Source organism: Myotis myotis, unplaced genomic scaffold, assembly GCF_014108235.1.
Source record: "Myotis myotis isolate mMyoMyo1 unplaced genomic scaffold, mMyoMyo1.p scaffold_m19_p_12, whole genome shotgun sequence".
In the NCBI taxonomy this organism is placed as follows: Eukaryota; Metazoa; Chordata; class Mammalia; order Chiroptera; family Vespertilionidae; genus Myotis; species Myotis myotis.
This window is the reverse complement of record NW_023416316.1, coordinates 23,303,159-23,324,549: the sequence shown is the minus strand read 5'-3', so window position 1 is coordinate 23,324,549 and position 21,391 is coordinate 23,303,159. Positions and strand designations below refer to the sequence as shown.

General features: G+C 40.6%; 2 protein-coding genes across 2 annotated transcripts in view; both read left to right on the top strand.

Annotated features, from left to right (window-relative positions):
* The window catches only part of TMEFF1 (transmembrane protein with EGF like and two follistatin like domains 1), a 78,415-nt gene extending 70,402 nt beyond the window's left edge, over positions 1–8,013 (top strand). Inside the window, exons 9-10 of the mRNA XM_036330188.1 lie at positions 2,236–2,394; positions 6,787–8,013. Coding sequence (XP_036186081.1) covers positions 2,236–2,394; positions 6,787–6,871 — 244 coding nt within the window. The 3' untranslated portion in view covers positions 6,872–8,013. The remainder of the gene's footprint in view (positions 1–2,235; positions 2,395–6,786) is intronic.
* Positions 8,014–8,291: 278 nt separating this feature from the next.
* On the top strand, positions 8,292–17,627 carry CAVIN4 (caveolae associated protein 4). Its single transcript, XM_036330186.1, has 2 exons — positions 8,292–8,792; positions 15,316–17,627. Exons 1-2 carry the CDS (start codon positions 8,385–8,387, stop codon positions 15,997–15,999), a joined length of 1,092 nt encoding a protein of 363 aa, XP_036186079.1. The 5' UTR covers positions 8,292–8,384; the 3' UTR covers positions 16,000–17,627.
* Positions 17,628–21,391: the final 3,764 nt, after the last annotated feature.

Here is a 21,391-nt window from a genome sequence, read left to right as displayed (position 1 = left end):
TGTTGCAGTCGGCATAATGAATTTTAGAACATTTCATCACCCCAAGAAGAAACTCCATACCCTTTAGCAATTACTCCCAAACTTCCCATCCTCCTCAGTCTTAGGCAGCCACTAATCTATTTGTCTCTCCAGATTTACCTAGTCTGGACATTTCATTTAAGTGGACTTATATGATATGTGGTTTTCTGTGACTGACTTCTTTCACTTAGCCTCATGTTTTCAAGGTTCATCCATGTTGTAGCATGTGTCAGTACTTTGTTCCTTTTTATGGCTGAATGAATTCTATTGAATGGATAATACCACATTTTTAATCCACTTACTAGTTGATGAATATTTGGATTGTTTCCCCTTTTTGGCTATTATGAATAATGCTGCCTGAATAATTGTTTGCAGGTTTTGTATGGATTTATACCTAATTTCACTTAGGTAAATGCCAAGTGAAATTGCTGGGCCAAATGGTAACTCTGTTTATAACTTTTTGAGGAAATTTTAGACTGTTTTCAAAAGTGGCTGAACTATTTTACATTATCTTTAGTATCCTCGCCAACATTTGTTAGTATCTGAATTTTTTTATTCTGGCCAAGTGGTATCTTATTGTGGTTTTGATTTACATTTCTCTGAAGGCTAATGGTGTTACTATCTTTTTATGTGTTTATTTGCCACTTGTATATCTTATTTGGAGAAATGTCTGTTTAGATCTTTTGCCCATTTTGCAATTTTTTGTTAAGGAGTTGTTATAGTTTTTTATGTATTCTAGATGTAAGTCTCTTATCAGATATATAATTTGCAAAAATTTTCTCCCATTCTGCGGGCAATCTTTTCACTTTCTTGATAGTGCCCTTATGCACAGATTTTAATTTTCATGTAATTCAATTTAACATTTTTGTTGTTGATGCTTTTGTGCTGTTGGTGTCATATCTAAGAGATCATTGCCTAATCTAAAGGTATGAAGATCTACTTCTTTTTTCCCCCCTGAGTGTTATAGTTTTAGCTCTTAGTTTTAGATTTATGATCCATTTTGAGTTAATTTTTGTGTATTTTGTGAAGAAGAGGTCCAACTTCATTTATTTGTCTGTGGTCGTCCAGTTGTCCCAGCATCATTTGTTGAACAGACTGTTCTTTCCCCATTGAATTGTCTTAGCACCATTGTCAGGCATGAGTTGACCATAGATGTATGGGTGCATTTCTGGGCCCTCAATTCTATCCCATAGTCTATATATCAACTTTCCTGCGTTTTTGTTTTGTTTTTGTTTTGTCTGCTAGGAAGCTTAGAGCCCAATGTGACACCTTCTGGCAGAAACCTCAGGGTTGGGATTGGTGGACTCACATCACCCCTGGCTTCCCCTGCTTTATCCCTGTCCCCAGGTTTCTTGTTGTTATTATAAATGCTTTATTAAAAAAGCTTTTTATTTTTTGTAATGAAGTGTGGGACATGAATAAATACACTGTCTGTACACTCCAGATGTTTTATTAATCATTTCCAACTGAAGGCTGCCTAATTCATGCATTTTACTTCTGTCAGCTAACATTGTAAATTTTCTGTTAACTATCTTAAATGTTTCCTCCTGTCATATTATTATTATCACGATATTGTTGCCTTTTTATTTATTTTTTAATTGGAATTAGATAATTTCTAAGATTAGCAACTACTCCACTGCTTGTCTTCATTTTTATTATTAATAACTTATCTCCTGCCTGCATCTTCAGTGATGATATTATTTACATTGAAAAGTGTCCCGACTATAATTTGGTGCTGTGTTCAAAGAACTGTAAATGTTTATACCTATTTATTCAATAATCCCATTTCTAAGTAGCCTAAAGAATAACACTAATATACAAAAGTATACATTCATCCAAGATGTTCACCACACCTAATTTATAATTGTGAAAAATGGAAAATAACTGATAGGTCTTCGAACAAGAAATAGATAAGTTAGCTCTGTTATAGTCACTGAGTGAAATATTATTTATCTATTTTTGAATGAAGGTAATAAAGACTAGCAACTTTAAAAATTAATGTGATATAATGATGGGGGGAAAAGGCACCACGTAAAATAGATATATTAAAAAGTGTAAGGAAATCCACAAATGGCAATTTTTTTTTTTAAGTAGTGGGAGGGTGCCTGATTTTCTATACCTATTAAAATATATCATTTTTATACCTTTTACTTTTAAAACCTGAAATTATTGAGATTTGTAATTCTCATAGAAATTCCTTCCCTCCTGCCTTTTCAGATGTGAATCCGGTTACACTGGACAGCACTGTGAAAAGACGGACTTTAGTATTCTCTACGTAGTGCCAAGCAGGCAAAAGCTCACTCATGTTCTCATCGCAGCAATTATTGGAGCTGTGCAGATCGCCATTATAGTAGCTATTGTCATGTGCATAACAAGGTAGGTGATGACCTAAGAGACAACAACTTAGAATTAGAGGTGGGTAGCTGTTAAACTAAAGGAGAACCTTGAAGCTCAGTCTAAATCAGCCGTGGGCAAACTACGGCCCGCGGGCCGGATCTGGCCCGTTTGAAATGAATAAAACTAAAAAAAAAAAAAAAAAAGACCGTACCCTTTTATGTAATGATGTTTACTTTGAATTTATATTAGTTCACACAAACACTCCATCCATGCTTTGTTCCGGCCCTCCGGTCCAGTTTAAGAACCCATTGTGGCCCTCGAGTCAAAAAGTTTGCCCACCCCTGATCTAAATGATAGGGGCTTTTAAGTCCACTAGTCTATTAGGAAAAAATCCTAGGGTCCCATGTGGATCTGACCTCTCCCTGTCTTGCTTCTTAGAGGATGGCCAGAAACTCATTCTCAGGGTTTTGGGTCTATCTGAGCTGCAGGTAGAGGGAGCATGAGGCTATTCAATGGCATAAAGGAATTTAGGGATCTGAGAACGGTGTGTCGGTTCTAAGCACTGCACTTGGGGACAGTAATGGTAGGAGCAGACTCTTTGGAATGGTCCGCACACACACAGAAGAGCCATGCTGAAAGTATTCAAGCCCTGCTGACCTGCAAGGTGTTTTATGTCCTAAGAATATACTTTATTGGTAGTAAATATAACAAGAAAGGAAGAAACCTGAGGTTAAAGAAAACTGCTTTTCTTCTTATATCATTATCTTAACACTACTTCATTTTCTGGAATACAGTCATGACTACTAAACTTTAAAATTCTGTGTTACAACTAAGACCATTGGAATTTATCATAACTAAGCTGCAAATTAAACACTACTTGGACTGCAGTAGCATAAAATGGGTGTTTCCTACGCTGAGCTGAAATATCTAAGTCAGAACTGACCTGGACCTGAGAAAAGTCAAAGCAAATCAGGTTCATATTGTCTGTATGTTTCCCAGTCTCGTGTCTTGTCTTGCTTGCCTCTTCCTTACCTCCTTTAAGGTTTGGTTCAGAAGTTTCATAAACATCATCCATATACTTTTCTGCATTATTCTGGGCAGGGGAGTGGAGCATATCAAGTACAGAGATTGGCAGGCCAGAGAGGATTTATGACTCTACCCAAGGTCTGGATGGCAGCCAGACCTTCAGTAGTCTCAGCCATCTGGAGCTGGAATGATAAATCTAGAAATGATAATAAAAAAAAAAGTGTTCTCTGAGTAATAGATATTTTTCATAAAATTCAGGCAGTAAAGTCAGTGGATTTTATTCTGTAGAACAGATGATCTGCCCTTTGGCAAGACGACTGAGTATAAAATTGGGCAGTAGATGAAAGTAGGGACATAATGATATAAAAAGTAATGACTGCAGAGAGAGAAGATAGGAAGGAAAAAAAACAACAGGCAACAGCAGGCCTGCCCATGGCCACTTAAAATAGGCTCTCAGGGGTTAAGGCATTTGTCTGTAAGTGGAAGGGCCTGGACTGGATGGAGTGCTGCCCGGGTCCCAAACCATTCCTCTTTCCACTGAACCATCTTGGGAAATATATTTGCTAAGTGTGAACATCACAAGGGAGCAAGCTTCCAACTTGATTTTCAGGGTTTTGAATGGAGGAGGGATTTGGTATAAAACATTTTTTTCAGAGCGTTAATTTGAGTGTCATCTGCAAAACTCAGTGGAGGAGAGAAAATGTGAGGTCAGGGGCGACCATTTAGGACATTATTAGAGTAAAGGACTAATGGAGTAATAAATGATTTGGAAGGTGAAAGAAATAAGGTAGAGGTAAGGGAAGATTTTGAAGCCCAGTGATAGTGCCTTCTTAAAGAAGATCAAAGGATGTCAGAGTCAGCAGGAAGCAACTTTAGTTCAACCCCTTTGTTCTAGACTCTAGAATCTAGAGAAACGAGGAAACTGCAGTCCTGGGATGGGAAGTATCTTACCCAAGATCAGAGAGGACATGACGCCCGTGTACAAATCCTAATCCAGCCTTTTATCCAGCTCTGTGCTGCTGTTCTCCGTGTGCTGTAATCCTCAGCTACTATATTAACTTATCTGGCTTGTAGTTTTCAAGTTAATACCCTCCAGTTTATACCCATTTGCTACCCTCACAGACACTTGGACATCACAGTATATTTTTAACTGTGTTATACCGTATCTTTACCACCCACAGGTCTCCATGACCAAAGGGTCATCTTGTTGATTTCTTATAAGTCTGTCCTTGAGGCCTGTTTTTTTATTGTGGTATTTCCTCTCCTAGAATGTCTTGCTCTCTTGGATTTAGAATATTATAACTAGAGGCCCGGTGCATAAAATTCATGCACGGGTAGGGTCCCTAGGCCTGGCCTGCGATCAGGGCCGATCAGGTTACCCATCTCCTTGCCTCCTCCTTCCCTCGCTCCCTCAGTGCCCCGCTGCCGCTGGTTGCCTGCCATGTTCCATGCCACTCCCTGGTGGTCATAGCGAGCGATTGAGCTCCTGGTCAAACTCCCGAGGGGACACTTTGCATATTAGCCTTTTATTTATATAGATTGCTTGGACTTATCTCCTTTGAATTTTTAGGGACTGCCTCTCCCACGCAGTCCATTATGGAGCAGCTGTTCACTTATCCTATGGTGGCTGTTACATGAAAGGAATCTTCCTTTGAAAGGATGTTCCCGCTGACCCACTCATCAAGACTGCATGAGTAACATTGTTTTCTTTTATGCTTGGAATCTATTTTCTTGGTTTTTTGACTCATAGAATGACTGATTGGCAGGGACCTTGGACATCATCCTAGACAAACCCCCTTAATTTATAGATGAAAAAGCCATGGCCTCATGGAGTTGGAACTTTTCCAGGTCATAGTGAATTAGTGACAATTAAAAGAGGGGTCGCTTGACTTCTTAACCAGTTTCCCCATTTAGGAAATAGAGATGATTCCAGCACTATCTCAGAGTGTTTTTATGAAGATTCATGAGATGACATTTGTGAAAAATAATACATAAAATAGAAGTGCTACCACCAAGGCCTTTAAAACAAGGCAACAAATGCATTGCTCTTTGAAATTGACTAAAAACATGGAAATTTAGGAGTACTCATTATGCAAGACTTTCTTTCCATTTGATTATAAATTACTTAAAATTTTTTTTGTATCCTCATCCAAGGACATTTAAAAAAAAATACATTTTATTGATTTTTTACAGAGAGGAAGGGAGAGAGATAGAGAGTTAAAAACATCAATGAGAGAGAAACATCAATCAGCTGCCTCCTGCACACCTCCCACTGGGGATGTGCCCACAACCAAGGTACACGCCCTTGACCGGAATCGAACCTGGGACCTTTCAGTCCACAGGCCGACACTCTATCCACCGAGCCAAACCGGTTACGGCAAGGACATGTTTTTTTTTAATTGTTGAGAGAGTTCACTTGCCTCCCTTTCATATGTGTCCTGACCGGCAATCAAACCTGCAACCTGGGCATATGCCCTGATGAGGAATCAAACCTGCAACCTTTTGGTGTACAGGATAATGCTCCAACCAACTGAGCCACCCAGCCAGGGCTAGATAATAAATTTCTTGCTGGCAGAGATTTTAGAAGTTAGTCGAACTCTTAAAATTTTACGTATAGGAAAAGAAGGTTGCACAGCTAGTTTTTAGCAGAGCTCAAGCTCAACATTACCAGAACTCATCCCAGTCCCTTTATCCCACATTGCATAGCACAGTGCTTTGTGCAGACACAATAAGAGCTCATATGTTTGCATTCTGTGCACAGGCACAAACACAGTTACAGCACGATGAGATTTATTCCACCTGGAGAAACACGTACAGTACAATGAGAGCAGAGTCCAGGAAGTCCCCTCACCCACAGCATGGCTGTGCTTTATTGGGTTCTGTGGTTTGCCCAAGCAGGGTGTGGGACGACTTGCAGTCATTGCCTAAAATCTCTAGGCGTTTCCTATGTATTCCTGTCGGAGGTTAAATAAGCATCTTTCTTCCTGATTTCTCCCTTCATCTAAGCTGTTCTTGTCATCTTGGGGGTGTCAATGTTCAGGGCAAGTAGATAGGCCAGGATCCTTTCTATTGTCCCGGGTTTATATGTTATCAGTTTCTGGCGGGGGGGTGGGGGGTAGGAGAGGTTGTCCAGCCAGAGGAAGGGTGGGATTCCTCTTGGGGATGCAAGTCAGCAATGTCTGGACCTGCATCTTATATCTAACCCTCTCACCTCCCCATTTTGTCAGGAAGATAGCAGTCTGACATATTGGGTCCTCACCTTGTCTTGTATCAACTAGCGTCCTGCTTCCCTTCCGTGGGAGGGCATGCAATACGTTTTTATGTGTGAAATGTGCATTACTTTGGAAACATTTGAATATCCTAAACAAAATGACGTTTTTCTTTTTCTTTTTTTTAACTCAACAGAAAATGCCCTAAAAACAATAGAGGACGACGACAGAAGCAAAACCTAGGTCATTTTACTTCGGATACGTCATCCAGGATGGTTTAAAACGATGGCTTTTATATGTACACTGACCATGTGATGTACATTTATTATGTCTTTTTTTAAAGAATGGAAATATTTATTTCAGAGGCCTTATTTTTGGACATTTTTAGTGTAGTACAGTTGGCTCGTATTTAGAATATTCAGCTACAGCAGTTTTGGACTGTTTAGTAGTCTTTGTTTTATGTTTTTAAAGACAGAAATTGATTTCATAAATTTGTACCACATGGTAATTCTAAGACTCGTTCTTTACCCATGGAATGTAATATTTTTGCAAAGGTGGACCACTTCACAAATGGTTGTAAAGTCATACCCACTTCTTCCACAATGACCACAGCAAATGACTAAGCATGAACTAAAGGTAAAGATGTTTACAGATTACTTTTCTTACAAAACAAATTTTAGAAGACACTGTGTTTAAATAGACATTTAAATGTTTCGAGATTTAGTAACTGTTTTTCTAGACACTGCCTATCGCATGAACTGTAAAGCCGTGTGTGTTAGGTGTAAAATATTTATAAGATGTATGGACTGGAATTTGATTATTCCTTCCTTTGAAAAAATAATTCTGGTAACTCAAAAAAGTATCTGGTAGCAATGATGGGACAGATCACTGGGAAGTAGATTTAGACATTGTGAACATTGTCTGTTTAACAAACAGACTGGAATAAAGCCTACCTTCTCAGTTAAACTACTTTAATACACATTAACTTTTAAAGAAAAGATTTGTTTTAACATAAATAATTGTATCAGTGTTTGTGAATAAAATGCAAAAATGACTAATGATTGGTGCTCTTAAAGTGAGCTTAAAAATTACCTAAGACCTCTATCCAAATTTGTCCTGTAGTAATAGCTATAATAATAGATTGTCGGTGTTTCAAGATCTGAAGTGCGAGTAGAATGTATTCAGCTGTTTAACGTGTAGTTTAGATATTCAGAAGTATGCATGTAGAATTTAAGATGTTCAAAATGGAATATTAATTTTAATATTTGATCTGGAAAAGCATGTCATAATATAGTGTTTTCACTATATGGCCTTTGTTTTGGTGTGTTTATTTACTACATTCTTTGATATGTCAGTGAAATGCATTGAAAAAACAGAGTTTTGCTCACAATTCCCCTTTGCTTTTATAAATGCTGCTGGAAATTACCTAAAGGCAAAAGGCTCACCCAACATTTGGAGTTCGCTTTTTTGGTCACTTGGCCTTTAGGCTTAATATTAGCAACATGGTGGCTTCCGGGAGCTTTTTTGAAAAAAGCTTTTCTCTTCTACCCACACAGTCTTATTTGAGTCCCTTAGTCAGTCCGTAAGCATGTTTGGAACAGTCCCCAGTGCTCTCTGCAAGGGCTCATATTGCAGAACTGTCACATATGGGCATTTGTAGTTATAAATACTTGACCAGTCTCCAGGGGTGGGGCTTCCAACCCTTTAAACAACCCCGTGGCCTGTTACCAAGCTGTTTGCTCGAAGTGCCGGAATTGGTTGTGGGAGGCCCTCTGTAGCTGAGAAGTAAGTAAAATGGAACATAATGGGTCTGCTTCAAATGCCGATAAGATCCACCAGAACCGCCTGTCGGGTATGGCCGAAGATGAAGACCAAGACGCTGCCCTCACCATCGTGACGGTGCTGGACAAAGTTGCCACCATCGTGGACAGAGTGCAGGCGAGCCAGAAGAGAATAGAAGAGAGGCACCGGGTGATGGAAAACTCCATCAAGTCCGTCCAGATCGACCTGCTGAAGCTTTCGCAGTCACACAGCAACACAGGCTATGTCATTAACAAGTTGTTTGAGAAAACCCGCAAAGTCAGTGCTCACATTAAGGACGTGAAGGCCCGGGTGGAGAAGCAGCAGGTTCACGTGACGAAAGTGGAAACGAAACAAGAGGAGATAATGAAGAAAAACAAATTCCGGGTGGTGATATTCCAGGTAAGCTTGCGCTTGGGTTTACCCTGATTACTAGTGCAATCCCTCGCCTGCTTTCACTGCCAACAAGTCCTATCAGAGCATTGCCTCTGAACTATTGTGTATATGCACGTAGTAGAAATCTCTATCAGCATATATCTCAGGATCAGACCACTTTTAAGTGAACGAGCGTACTATCAGGTCAGTATTTTGAGCCTCTCGACCATTTTGTGTAATATGAACTGTGGGCTGTAGCTGAGGCTGTTTCTTGCCTTTGAAACTTAATATTGGGGAAGCTCTTTCAGCGCATTAGCCATCTTAGCGTGATGCCCGCACATCGGCTTTAGAACATTCGAACTGGAAGAGACCTGAGAGGCCTCTGGTGTAAAGCATTCTATACCAGAAAGAGGCTGAGGACCAGCAGCCTCACAATGTGGTTTGTTTTGTTTTTCTTATTGTGGAGAGCCAGGGAAACCCTAAGCAGAACAACGTAAGCTTTTCAGAATATACCCTATTGGAATTTTTACACACGAGTTACGATGATAACAAACCATATTTTGCAATGCATCGGGCAATAGTTCTTATTTTTGTTATTGTTACTATAGTTATGCCAATGTCGGAGTCACAGAAGTGATTCCTTATATTTAACTACAAAGTCTTTTTACTTAGCTGATAATAGTAGTTTTTGTGTGGCATTGCTTATTGAGCTAAGTTCCTATATTACTGTACAGTTGAACTCATATTTTTTTAACTAGAACCATAATCGTGGCAAATGCATACTCTCTATAATATATTTTAAAACTCTTACAAATCAAAAAAAAGGTTGAACTTTCCTCTCATGGTAGAAAAACGGGAAAATCATTATCAGACAGTTTACAAAAGACAAAATAAAGGAGCAGAATTCCACCTTCCCCTACTTTTTTGCAGTTACTAAAGCACAACATATTCAGAGCTTAAGGGTAGAAAAAAACAAGCACCTCACTGTTCTGCTAGTAGGATAATTAATTGGCACAACATTTCTGTAGGGTAGTTTTGTTAATACATATGAAGAATTTTAAGAATTCACAAATCTTTTGGCCCCAAATATTGTTGTCAAAGATTGTGTTCTAAGTATAAAATCAGTAATATATGCAGGGATGTTCAATGGTGCATATATACATTATTATCATTACTGTATTTTTTAAATGGATGCCCATTGGCTTAGGGAGAAAAACCTAGAAGAATGAAAACAGAATGAAATAGGAGGGCGGTTGGATTATGTAGGCAGATAATTGTAAGATACTAGGGATGTGGGCCCTAACCCCCCACAGCATTCTCTACACGTTAGTCAATTCTCCATAGCCCTCTCCTAACTGATAAAGTTATACATAGTGGTATTTTGAATCTGTTGGTTATTTAGGAAGAAGAATAGGGAGGAGAGAGAAGTATTGCTTATTTCAAAGTTAGGTAGGTTGGACTCTGTCATTTCCCTTTCCTTCCAGATCCCTGGAAGTTCTTCTCCAGACTTAAAAAACCTGAAAAGAATTAGTCACCTTAGCTTCAGAGCCCAGTTCCAATGTCAGTGTATGTAATAGGGATCTAGATTTGGTATTGGAGAATGTGGTATCTGTTCTTCAATTCACTTTCCAAGGGCATTAGCAGTAACAGGTACACATCAGCCTCCCCTTGCTTGGGTCATGCCAGCAGACATTCTTAGTGTCCAGCATTTGTCCTGAGGACCTTCGAGCCAAGATTGGAGCAGGTGCCAGTCAAGCTGTACAGAGGCTAGAGCACAGAGGTTTCTGAAAAGTTCTAATCGACTCTTGTTTGTCTATTGACGTAATTCTTTTTTTTAAAGTTACGATGTTTCTATATTTGTTCACCATTTATTCCCCGAAACTTGCTATTTTTTCCCTCTCTCTCTGAGCCCCCATAGTTACTTGAATTTATAGAAGATAGTATGAAAAAATCGCTGAGAGGCGCTAGTTAGGTTAGATACCTTTCCTTGGAAAATAGAGTGTTGTGAAGATTTGTGAAATTAAGTTTTTGGAGTAAGCAGCGGTTAGTCAATAAGCAGTCAACTGTAATGGTAGAGAAAAGACAAAGGCAGATAACAGTGAACATAGAACTCAGATTTGATGATTCATTAGATGTTAAAACACTATACAATATTCACATGATTACTTTTAAAGCTCTTGTCATTCATTCTCATAGTTAATATGTATAAGTGGTTATATTGAGAATGCTCCTTCTACTAAAACGAACTTGAAGCTAATTAGCTATAGGCTATGTGCATTTCCATTTGGGTCCTTCCGCTAAAAGTTTTCCCTCGATATATCTTTTGGTGGCAACCCTTATTGGTATTTTATCTCCCACAGTTGTGTGTGGCTGAGCTTTCACCTAATCCTGGACATTGGCATTAAAAAAATTATCTATTTCTCATACAATTACCATTTTTCTTTGAACATACTTTCACTTTGATGACCTTTTGCTCATACAAAACAGGAGTCTTAGCATATCTTCTAACAACTTTGCTTACTAAGCACATGCCTGTGGTCACCAAGTGAGATCTTTGCCATTCCCTAATGGTACGTCCCAGACTTCTATATATTCCAAGTTCCCCCAGCTTTATTACCATGATATTCAAGTTTGACCCAAAGTACTCATTTTGTTATACAATTCATCTTTTTTTTTTTAACCTGGACTTTTACATAAAAAGTATGTAATAATCGTATTTGGAAATCAATTATAATTCAACCCTATAATCTTCAATTATTATTACAGTGTATTCACTACTGACTCATGTATCTCTGACTCATGGGATTTACACCAAATGGATTCATATAACAAGTACTGTTCCTGACTCTATCTCTGTTTTCTGTTAAGTCTGCTTTTGTATAATTTGTTGTGTAATTGGAGAAGGATATGTGATTTCTGAGCTCTATCTGATTTCTGAGTTAGATCTGATTTCACAGCAGGATTGAGATGGATTTTTTCCCTACCAAGCAGTAATTATTTTTTGGCTCTTACCTAATTATACCTTCTCAGGCCCTACCCACCCACTTGGTGTTGCTGAAGCTACTCCCTGCAACAGGTGTCAAGAAAAGGGAGGAATAATCTCGCTGCTTCTGATTCATCAGAGAGCTATGAGACGCCCACCCTGCCCTTTTTTTTTTAAAGCTCCTAGACTCTCTAGTCCTGTAGTCAAAGATTTTAATTTTAAATATGCATCCAAAGAAATAAGATTCCAGGGGTTCTTCTTCACCATCAGTCTGGTAGGTTTTGGAATATATGTCAATGTGTTTCTTACATTTTATTCATTTTTTTTTAACAGGTTTATTCTGGATATCAAGTAGGAGCACAGTCTTCATTAGGGAATTTTAACTTGGGGGTTCAATTAAAAGTCTTGTGATCTTCAAAGTTTTCCCTATTGTTTTAGAAATAATCCCTAAATAGTTGGGTTCCTTTAGCAGCTGTGTTTCTGGGCTGGTAAGGTCACCAGTGTCCGTGTTCCCAAATCTAATTCTCATTCTCCTTTGACACATTTGATAGTTAGTCCCTCCCTCTTTTCTTGAAACTTCTTTTCCCTTCACTTCTAGGAGGGTAGGGGTGGGGCTGCTACTCTCTCTTGGATTTCATCATGCTTCACTGGCTGATCTTTCTCCTTTTGGTTTTCTCATCTCTTCTTACCTACAAATCTGAAATCCATTTATCTATAACACCAAAATCTAAATTATTTAATAACTTCTTTGGCAGCAAGACCTTACTTAACCCAAACTCAGTCAATGACAAAACCTGACCTGAGATAGCATGAGGCTGTTTATAGTCTTTAGCCCACCTTAGAGTGAATATTTATATTTTTTCTACAAAAATGCTTCTTCCCAAGATCTCATTGGGAATGTTATATTATTTTTTCCCCAAATCTGAAATATTCTGAATTCTGTAACACACCTTGGCCCCAAGGAGTTTGAATAATAGAATGTGTAGACTCATTCACTCAATGTTTTCGTGATCGCTTTAATCTAATCTCATGTTTTCTAAGTTAATCCTTATGTTAGTGACTCCAACATGTTTATTTCTAGTCCAGACCTCCCTTCTGAAATCCAAACTTACATATTCAGCTGCCTACTCAACATCTCTGCTTAAATTTCCAGGAGGTATTTCAGAGTCATCACATGTCGATCTCATCCTTCCCTTCCGGTCTCTTCCTCCTGCTGTCATCTTTTTTAAGGAAAAAATCTGTCCTTTAATTGCTTAGACCATGTACTTGAGAATTATCATTTGTGGTCACCAAATGATAATGCTCTTTAATACTCACATCCAAATCTAGCAGCAAATCCTGTTGGCTTCTACGTTCAAAGTGGAATCAGACCACTTCTCACCACCACCTCTGCCAACACCCTGATCCACCCTCATCTGACTTATCTCAGTGGTCTCCAACAGTTCTCCCTGCTTCTTATCTTGCCCCCATAGCCTATTTTCAACAGAGTGACCCTTTTACAACATGGGTCAAATCATGGCACTTCTCTCCTCAGAACTCTTAAAGGCTTCCTCTCACACTCAAAATATTGGATACAGAGCCCTACACGATCTAGCCCTCCTGTTACTTCTCTTGCTCACTCTCCTCCTTTTGTTGCCTGTCCCCTGATCACTTTGCTCCAACCACCTTGTCCACCTTGCTGTTCCTCCTTCCCTCCGGGGTATACCCATTACCTGTAGGTCTAGGCTAGAATGTCACCTTATTAGTGAGGCCTTTCCGAGCACCCTTCCTAGTCATTGTATTTCCCCCCTTCCCTGCTTTATTTTTCACCTCTTTAGCACTTACCACCATCCAACATACTTTACAATTAACTTGTTTATCTCTCTCTGAAACTATAAGCTCTTCTACTCTGTTTTCCTCATGGAAGGTTGTTCTCAGTTCCTAGAGCATTGACTGTGCATGTTAGGTGTTTAGTTACTATTTGTTGGATGAAGATATAGCCTCTTTTTTAACCCAACAGTCATACTGGGCATAAAACTTAAGACACCTCTTTGTCTTCATGAACTTTTCATTAAGTGAAAGCCCCTGGGAGACATTTATAACTAAGTAGGGTTCCAATTAAATTCAGACTGCGATAAATGCTATAAATAGAGGTATGTACGTGTCATTTTGATGTAAATTGGAGACACAATTAGCCTCTTGGGGAAGTTGGGACATTTGAACCCATTCTTGAAGAGAGATATTTTTTACAAAGTTGAAGAGAGGTGAAGGGGTGTTCAAGGAAGCAAGACCCACCTATGCAATGTTTGCATTACGTGTTTGAGGAACTGAGAGTGGCTGTGTGTTGCTGGACAGGGGAAAGTGGCTTAGCTCAAACTGCAGAGCATTCTCATCATATTAAAGAGTTTGAACACTATCCTTTGAGTCATGATGCGCTCCCAAAAGTTTTAAAGTAGAGAAAGGATGTGATCAGAGCTATGCTTTAGACATATTTCTCAGGAAATGCTTAGGTGATGTTTTGAAGGTAGAAGTTTTACACAGATTCTGGCCTGAGGTGACAAGAACCTGAATTAAGTCCTTGGTAGAGGCAAGGAGGAAGGAGGAGGGAACAGGTGAGTTACTAAGCAGTATTATTAATGGTATTTGGTGAGCAGTTAGATATGGGATGGGAAGAAGAGAAAATATTTGGGATGATGACTCAGGTTTCTAACTGAGTGGCCCCTGGATGGGTATTGGTACTGAGAGGTTCAGGAAGGGAAGTAGCTGTGGAGAGGATGATGAGTTAAGTTTGAGATACTTGTGCTACTAGGTGGAGGAGTCTGTCCATTATTTAAAAATGTGTCTTCATCTTAGGAGAAAGGGAAAGGTGAAAATATTTGTGAAATTGCTTACAATTGGATCTTCAGGCAGAGGCTTAGAAAAGGTTGCTCAGGGTGAGCTTGGGAGATGAAGAAGGAAAAAGGGCTAAGGAGAGAATAACCTGGAGAAATACCAACATTTAAGGAATAGGCAGTCCGGCCGGTATGGCTCACCAGTTGAGTATTAACCCAGGAACCAATAGATCACTAGTTCGATGCCCAGACAGGGTACATGCTCGGAATGTGGGCTTGATCCCCGGTAGGGGGTGTGCAAGAGGCAGCTGGTTGATGATAAGCCTCTCTCATCTCATGGATGTTTCTATCTCTCTATCTCTCTCCTTTCCTCTCTCTCTAAAAATCATTAAAAACATTTTTTAGGATGTGAGGGCGATCTGGCTGCGACATCTGTCACCCCATTGATCGCCAGGGTTGATTCGGCTGATCTGGCTGGCTAGGCGGGTGTCCCCCTCCTCCCTCACCGATCCATGTGCATCCCTCCCGAAGCTGTGCGCTCGGTCGAAGAGGACGACCTTCCCCCCCGAGGAGAGGACCGGTCTTCGGTCAAGGGTATACGAGTAGCTGCGCTCCCCTGCTAGAACCTCCAAACGAGCAACAAAAAACATTTTTTAAAAAGAGAAGTGGGCAGAGGATAAACAGCCTATGGAGGAGATTTAAAGGCACAGCAGAAAGTAAAAGAACTGGTCTCTAACATGCTTTCTTTTTCCTTCAGGAGGAGATTCGGTGTCCAACATCCCTGTCTATTGTTAAAGACAAAAACGTAACTGAGAATCAAGAGGAGGATGATGAAGATGTCTTTGATCCCCCAATAGATCTGTCTTCAGACGAAGAATATTACGTTGAAGAAAGCAGATCCACGAGGCTTAGAAAGTCAGGCAAGGAGCGCATTGATAATATCAAAAAGGCATTTTCCAAAGAAAACATGCAGAAGACACGGCAGAATTTTGACAAGAAAGTCAACAGAATGAGAACTAGAATAGTGACCCCGGAGAGGAGAGAGAGGCTGAGGCAGTCCGGAGAGAGGTTGAGGCAGTCCGGAGAGAGGCTGAAGCAGTCAGGGGAAAGATTTAAGCAATCTATTTCTAACGCAGCTCCATCGAAGGACACTTTTAAGATGCGTGGCCTTCGGAAAGCTAAAGGAGGAACGGTGGCCAAAGGTCCGGAAGAGGTCAGGGAGATGGGCGTGGACATCATTGCCGGGAGCCAGTCTCTGGGCCCCATCAGTGAGCTCTACGGCAATGAGCTCAGTGAAACAGACCATGAGGAGGCCAGGGTGGTGCATCCTCCCAGCGAAGGGGGGGAAATCCCGACTCCTGAGCCTTTAAGAGTTACTTTTAAACCCCAGGTGAGAGTAGATGACGAATCTCTTTTGGTAGATTTAAAGCAGTCTTCATAGGGAGGAATTAAGTATATTTTCAGTGTAAATCACCTTAATCATGCAGTTCCAGTTTAAGTAGTATAGTCACTTAACCTTTATAGGCCATTTAGGAAACAATAAATGGTATGATTTTTATTTCTTATGTTTAAACTCATAAAGGTAATACCAATATTATATACACTTCCTAGTAACTTCCTTGGGGCTTCGTTCTTTCTCCCCCGGGCTTCTAAGATTCTAGCAGCATCCTCTCATTTCATTCTCGTGGCAGCTGTGGATTCTTAAAAGTTCCTTTCTCTTGCACACCAGAAAAATAGTTTCCTAGAGAGGGCCAGTTAGGTGTTTAGTAGTTGGGCAGATTTGTGGCCATGATTTGCAAGTGAACTCTCGATTTTGGTCTAGATTTAAGGGGATGGCTGACCTCGAAGGGGATTATATCATCCATATGTTCAAATCAACAGATTGGTTAGTAAATTAGCAATCACACGTCTTTTTTATGCTTTTGCACGAAGAATGGAAGTTCTGAATTGAGCATTTGGTTCTGGGTCACAGCTGTTCTTACAGTGAGCGCTTGACACGTTGCCTGCTCATAAGCTCATCAGTAAATTGGAGAGGGTAGGCTTGTCCTGCCCATCTCAGAGCACTGTTGTGAAGATCTAAGGAAACACTGTGCATTCTGGGGGAACAAGAAACACATCCAGAGGAAACGAGCCCTACTGATTTCTCAAACACAGAATCAGATTAATTCCACCTGAAAAAGTCCTGCAAGCCACGTGGTGAGGACATAGGTTGGACAGACACTCAAGTTGGTCTTCAAGTCTTTCCACAGAATCAGCAATGAAAAATGTTTATGTGACATCTTTTTTTTTTTAATCAAAGATTAAAAGGAAACCTTGGTTTTGAGTTGGATCTTAAGTTTTCTTGAAAAGTCCTTTTCTAATTTTCTTTTTATTTAGATCTGTGGTGGACTATAGAAACATTTGTTTGAGGAGTGTGCTGCATGAGACTGTGGCTATGTACAAAGTCAGCCCTGGTAAGGTGGGGTTTGGAATCAACCTCAGATATTTCTGCTTTATAGAGTGAAGCCCTCGGGGTGTGTCTGTCCAAAACAGTATTCATAGGGGTTCATTATAGCTTCTCTGGGAGGAAGCCAGATTCCACTCTTAGCCTTAGGCCTAGCCAATCCCAAAGTAGACATTATTGCTCAAGAAAGATAGACATGGTTATACTGGTTCTGCCCTTCTGGTAATATTTAAATATCTGGTTTTGTAATAGGGAGGAGATGATGGAATTGTTGAATTTGAAGAGTTTGGATAATAGTCAGCTTTCAGGTCAGTTTTGGATGCTCATGTAGTAATTGTAATCAATGTACACACATCATAGACAAACATAGAATAAATCAACTTTAAGATATTTGACTCAGTTACCCCAGATATTTGGGTTTGGGAGTTTGATTCAGCATCATTTCTTCTTCAACCTGCATGAACACATAAAATCATACATTGTTCATCTTTTTATATTGAAAACTAAAGTGTATACAATGTTGAACACTACAATGGGTAATTTTAAAAATGTTACTTAAAGAGAGCTTGGATGCCTAATCACATATTTCCTTAAAGCCATAATAAATTTGAATTTTAAAAAAGACATTTTACTAAGTTTGATGTCAGTGTCCTATTTATAAGTATTGTTACTAGTAATGAATGCAAACAGCATGGTGTGAATTTGATAAAACAACCTTTCTTATAAGAGGTATGTTTCTAGGTTAAGAAGAATGTAAACAGACATAAGCTTTTTCTTTTCTTACTAGCCCTATGCAGACTAAATATCAATTGGGCTAAAACACTCTTCAGCAAATTCCTTTTCAAGAATCTTTGTAACATCTGTGTGCTTACTGACCCATTGTATAAACAGATTTGACATGTTATGGAACTTTTCCCATATAGACATATTTGAATTTTGATGCCGAAGGAGTTATAACATGGTCAGTCAGCTCTTGATCACGGTAGACATTGTACAATCCCAGAAACACTCAAACAAGTTCATGTCCTCAGAGGTTCATTGTGATCTTGTCCTGCATTCTTGAATTAGGATTTTTCCCCTCCAAATTGCTCTCTCAAATTGCTCCCCATATTTAGGATATTCCTCATTTCTGCATGCATAATATTGTCTTCTTTTCTTTCCCCTGTTTTCTTGATGTAAAGAATGGCTATTTATAATGGGCTGCAAAGTCACGCATTCCCACTTAATGCAAGGAATAGGCTGGTCAGCATTCCTTATTGTAAAAGACAACACAACCGATTTTCTGCTCATTTTACTCTTCTCTGTTTTTGAAATTATACATGCCAGATTTTAAACAATTTATTCAAATAAAATTACTAGCAGGATGCACCCCCTTTTTTTGTGTGAGGCAGGACAATGCAACATCCATGGGTCCCAAGGGCATGGGGCCACTTTCAAGCTAAGCTCTTCCACAGAATGGACGGCTGGAGTAGGAAAGTGCCACCCTGTCCCCTGCAGGGGATGGCCCAGGGCTTTCCTGGAGACTGTGTGGTGGCTGGTTCGGGCTTACAGGTGAGAGAAACAGGCCAAATGTGAATTAGTAATAAGAGGCGCGTGAAACGTCAGCTTGCTGAGATTGTATTTATAGTGTGTGCGAACTCTCCTGAACAAGTTTTCATAAACATATAAACTAAAACAGTATTTTCATTTTGGCTTTATTCTTTGCTTTGCCTGCACATCTAAGGGTTTGCTTTAGAACAAAGTTCATTCTGATTCTATCAGCTGAAAAGCATGGGGCATATCACATAACATATTCCACAGAATCATAGTTAACTGCAATTCCATTACATGAAACTACTGCACTACCCCCCCCCCCCGTTTTTCTGACACATGTTTTCTATAGCTTCTTTTATTGAAATATGATTTTTAAAATTACAAATTATGGTCCCCAAATAAGTTGCATGGCATATTTGAGTCAGGTCTAAGGGGCATGGTCCTTGTGGTCTCATCCTCAATTCTATGTGAATTTGGGGTATGCTAGTACCTGGTTTGAGGTGGATGAAAATGGAAGAAGCCTCTGCTGAATTTTGTGTGTCTCCTGTGACCACTCCTGAGTTACGTGATGTCTGAGGATTTGTAGCTGCACTTGTCAGGTCAGACTCCCTCGGCGATTTGTAAGCGGATAGGCGCTTTAGGATAACTATCTCTTCTCTGTGCGTCCCAGGACATCCAAAGATTCCCCCAGGATAGAATGGAGAAGCAGACTACCCTCAGGCTTGAATGTATTTGGGGCACCTTTCTAAATCAGCTGTGCTTGTCCAGGGCCCTCCCCAGACTGTCCTGCCACTCAATGCCTTTTCTCATTCTGGGAGATAACTTTCAAGTTCAATGATAATGTCAATTTTCTTGTTTTGGCTTTCCTTGGTCACCTCCCCACCACCTAGGAGGGGCATGATTAATTATTCCATATATTCAATATATATAGCACCTTTATATGCCAGATTCTGTGTGTGGCACTGAAGATTCAAAGAAGAATCGAACACCCTTCCTCTCTCCCAACCCTTTTCTCTGGCTCCGTGTTTTGACAGACAGTGAAGCAAAAACTCAACAACGCGACTAGTGCTGTGTGTAAGATAATGGAACTGTGGAGAGGGAGGTGTTGGTGTAGAATGTTGATCCTATATCTGTCATAGCACTTGTCTGGTTTGTGTCCCTGTCCTCTAGACTGTGCTTCTCAAGGGCAGGAACTGTATTTTACTCATGTGGGTCACCAGCACTTGGAGAGCCATCTGTAGGCATCGGGCATGCAGAGATGAAGGACATGGTCCCTGCATTTGAGCTTTTCCACCGGTGGAGGAGATGGCCACGTCACCCAGCATCATTGTGCTGTGATAAAAGCCTCAGATTTCAGAAAGGATGACGGGAGCGCGCAGGAAGAAGCATGTAACAAGCTGGGAGGGGCTGTGTGACAGCTAGAGGAAATGATGCTTACGTTGGCATTCAAAGACCAATTCAAAATCAGCTAAATGATGTAGAATTCAAGCCAAGTTACAGCTAGAGAGGTTATGTGATGGTGTTTTGGGTTTTACATCAAAGGCCATAGAAAACCACTGAGGGGTTTTAAACTGAGCGCCATGATCAATGTTTTTGAAAAGTTGCTCTATTAACTCACTAGAGGCAGGGAGACCAGTTACTTGGGCCCTTGCATGTCCAGGGAAGAAAGTAGTACCCGACCTACAGCATTGACACGGGCAGAGCTATGAACAGGGTAAACTTGGATGTGGGTTGTGATGGGAAGCGAATGAGAGCCAGGTTTCTCACTTGGGCCAGTGGCTCTGCCATTCGCTGAGACGGGGATTCTAAGAAAACACTCCTGAGCCTCTGACGGCCTGGGTTGCTGGTCCCTGGGCCCAGCCTGAGAAACAAAGGGGAGCTGGGACTCTACCCCGGAAGCTCCCACCCTGGAGCCCCCCCCCCCTACTCTAGCCACTGTGGCTCTCCCCTCAGCTGGAAGAAAAGCCCGATTTTAACTGATCCTTTCTCGACTCCAGCAAGCTCCTCAGCCTCTCCACCAGGACTCTAAAGTCCTTGAGAAGCAGAATTGCCTTTCAGGTCCAAAGCCATTGTGAGAGCTTCCCTCCCGTCCCTGGCGTAGCTCAAGGCCAAGTGTCTGCTTGCTCATTGTGTGCACCAAAGAAAAGCTGCTTCTGATTCTTAGAATGGAATTTTTCTCTTACTATCCGTTGTTTGGCACCTGAGGATTTCAGTCAGCTGTACTTGATATTGCAGCTGACACTTCAGAGAAAGCTGCTGTGACCTGGTACACTGGCCAAGGCCAAGGCCATGCTCATGTAGCTAAGCACATCAGCTGCTGTGGTTGCAATAGGAGTGTGTGTCTCCTTATGGGTACTTCGGGGATTGTCCCATTAGTCTGAGTCATGTCATCACAAATGTATTAGGGTTTTAAAGTGGGGTTTGATGCAACCCATTCCTCTTAAAGGTTCTGGCTGATGGAAGAGTTCATATAAGGATTGCCAACAAAGAGGGACCAAAGTGTCATCTTTATTACTGGCTGGTACATGTCCAACAAATCCCTCAAATGTAGAGCATCTGGTAAATTCTCTTGCAGAATGTGGCTTAGACTTAAGACGAGAGATAGACCCTCCTCTCTCCCTACTGCATGCTCTGGTGGGCAGTATGGAGAGCAAGGTTTGTGGAGCAGAACAGTCCATTTTCTCAACTAGCAGGGAAGCCACAGGCCGGCTTCACCTACTCCTCCAGGGGGAACTGTGAGAATGAAGGCCTCCCTTCTGAGCAACCCAGTTCAGAAGGGCAGGTAGCAAGGAGATGAGTTAGAGAAAACCCACCATACCAGAATGTAGAAGCCACAGCCTGGTTCATGCTGCTGAGG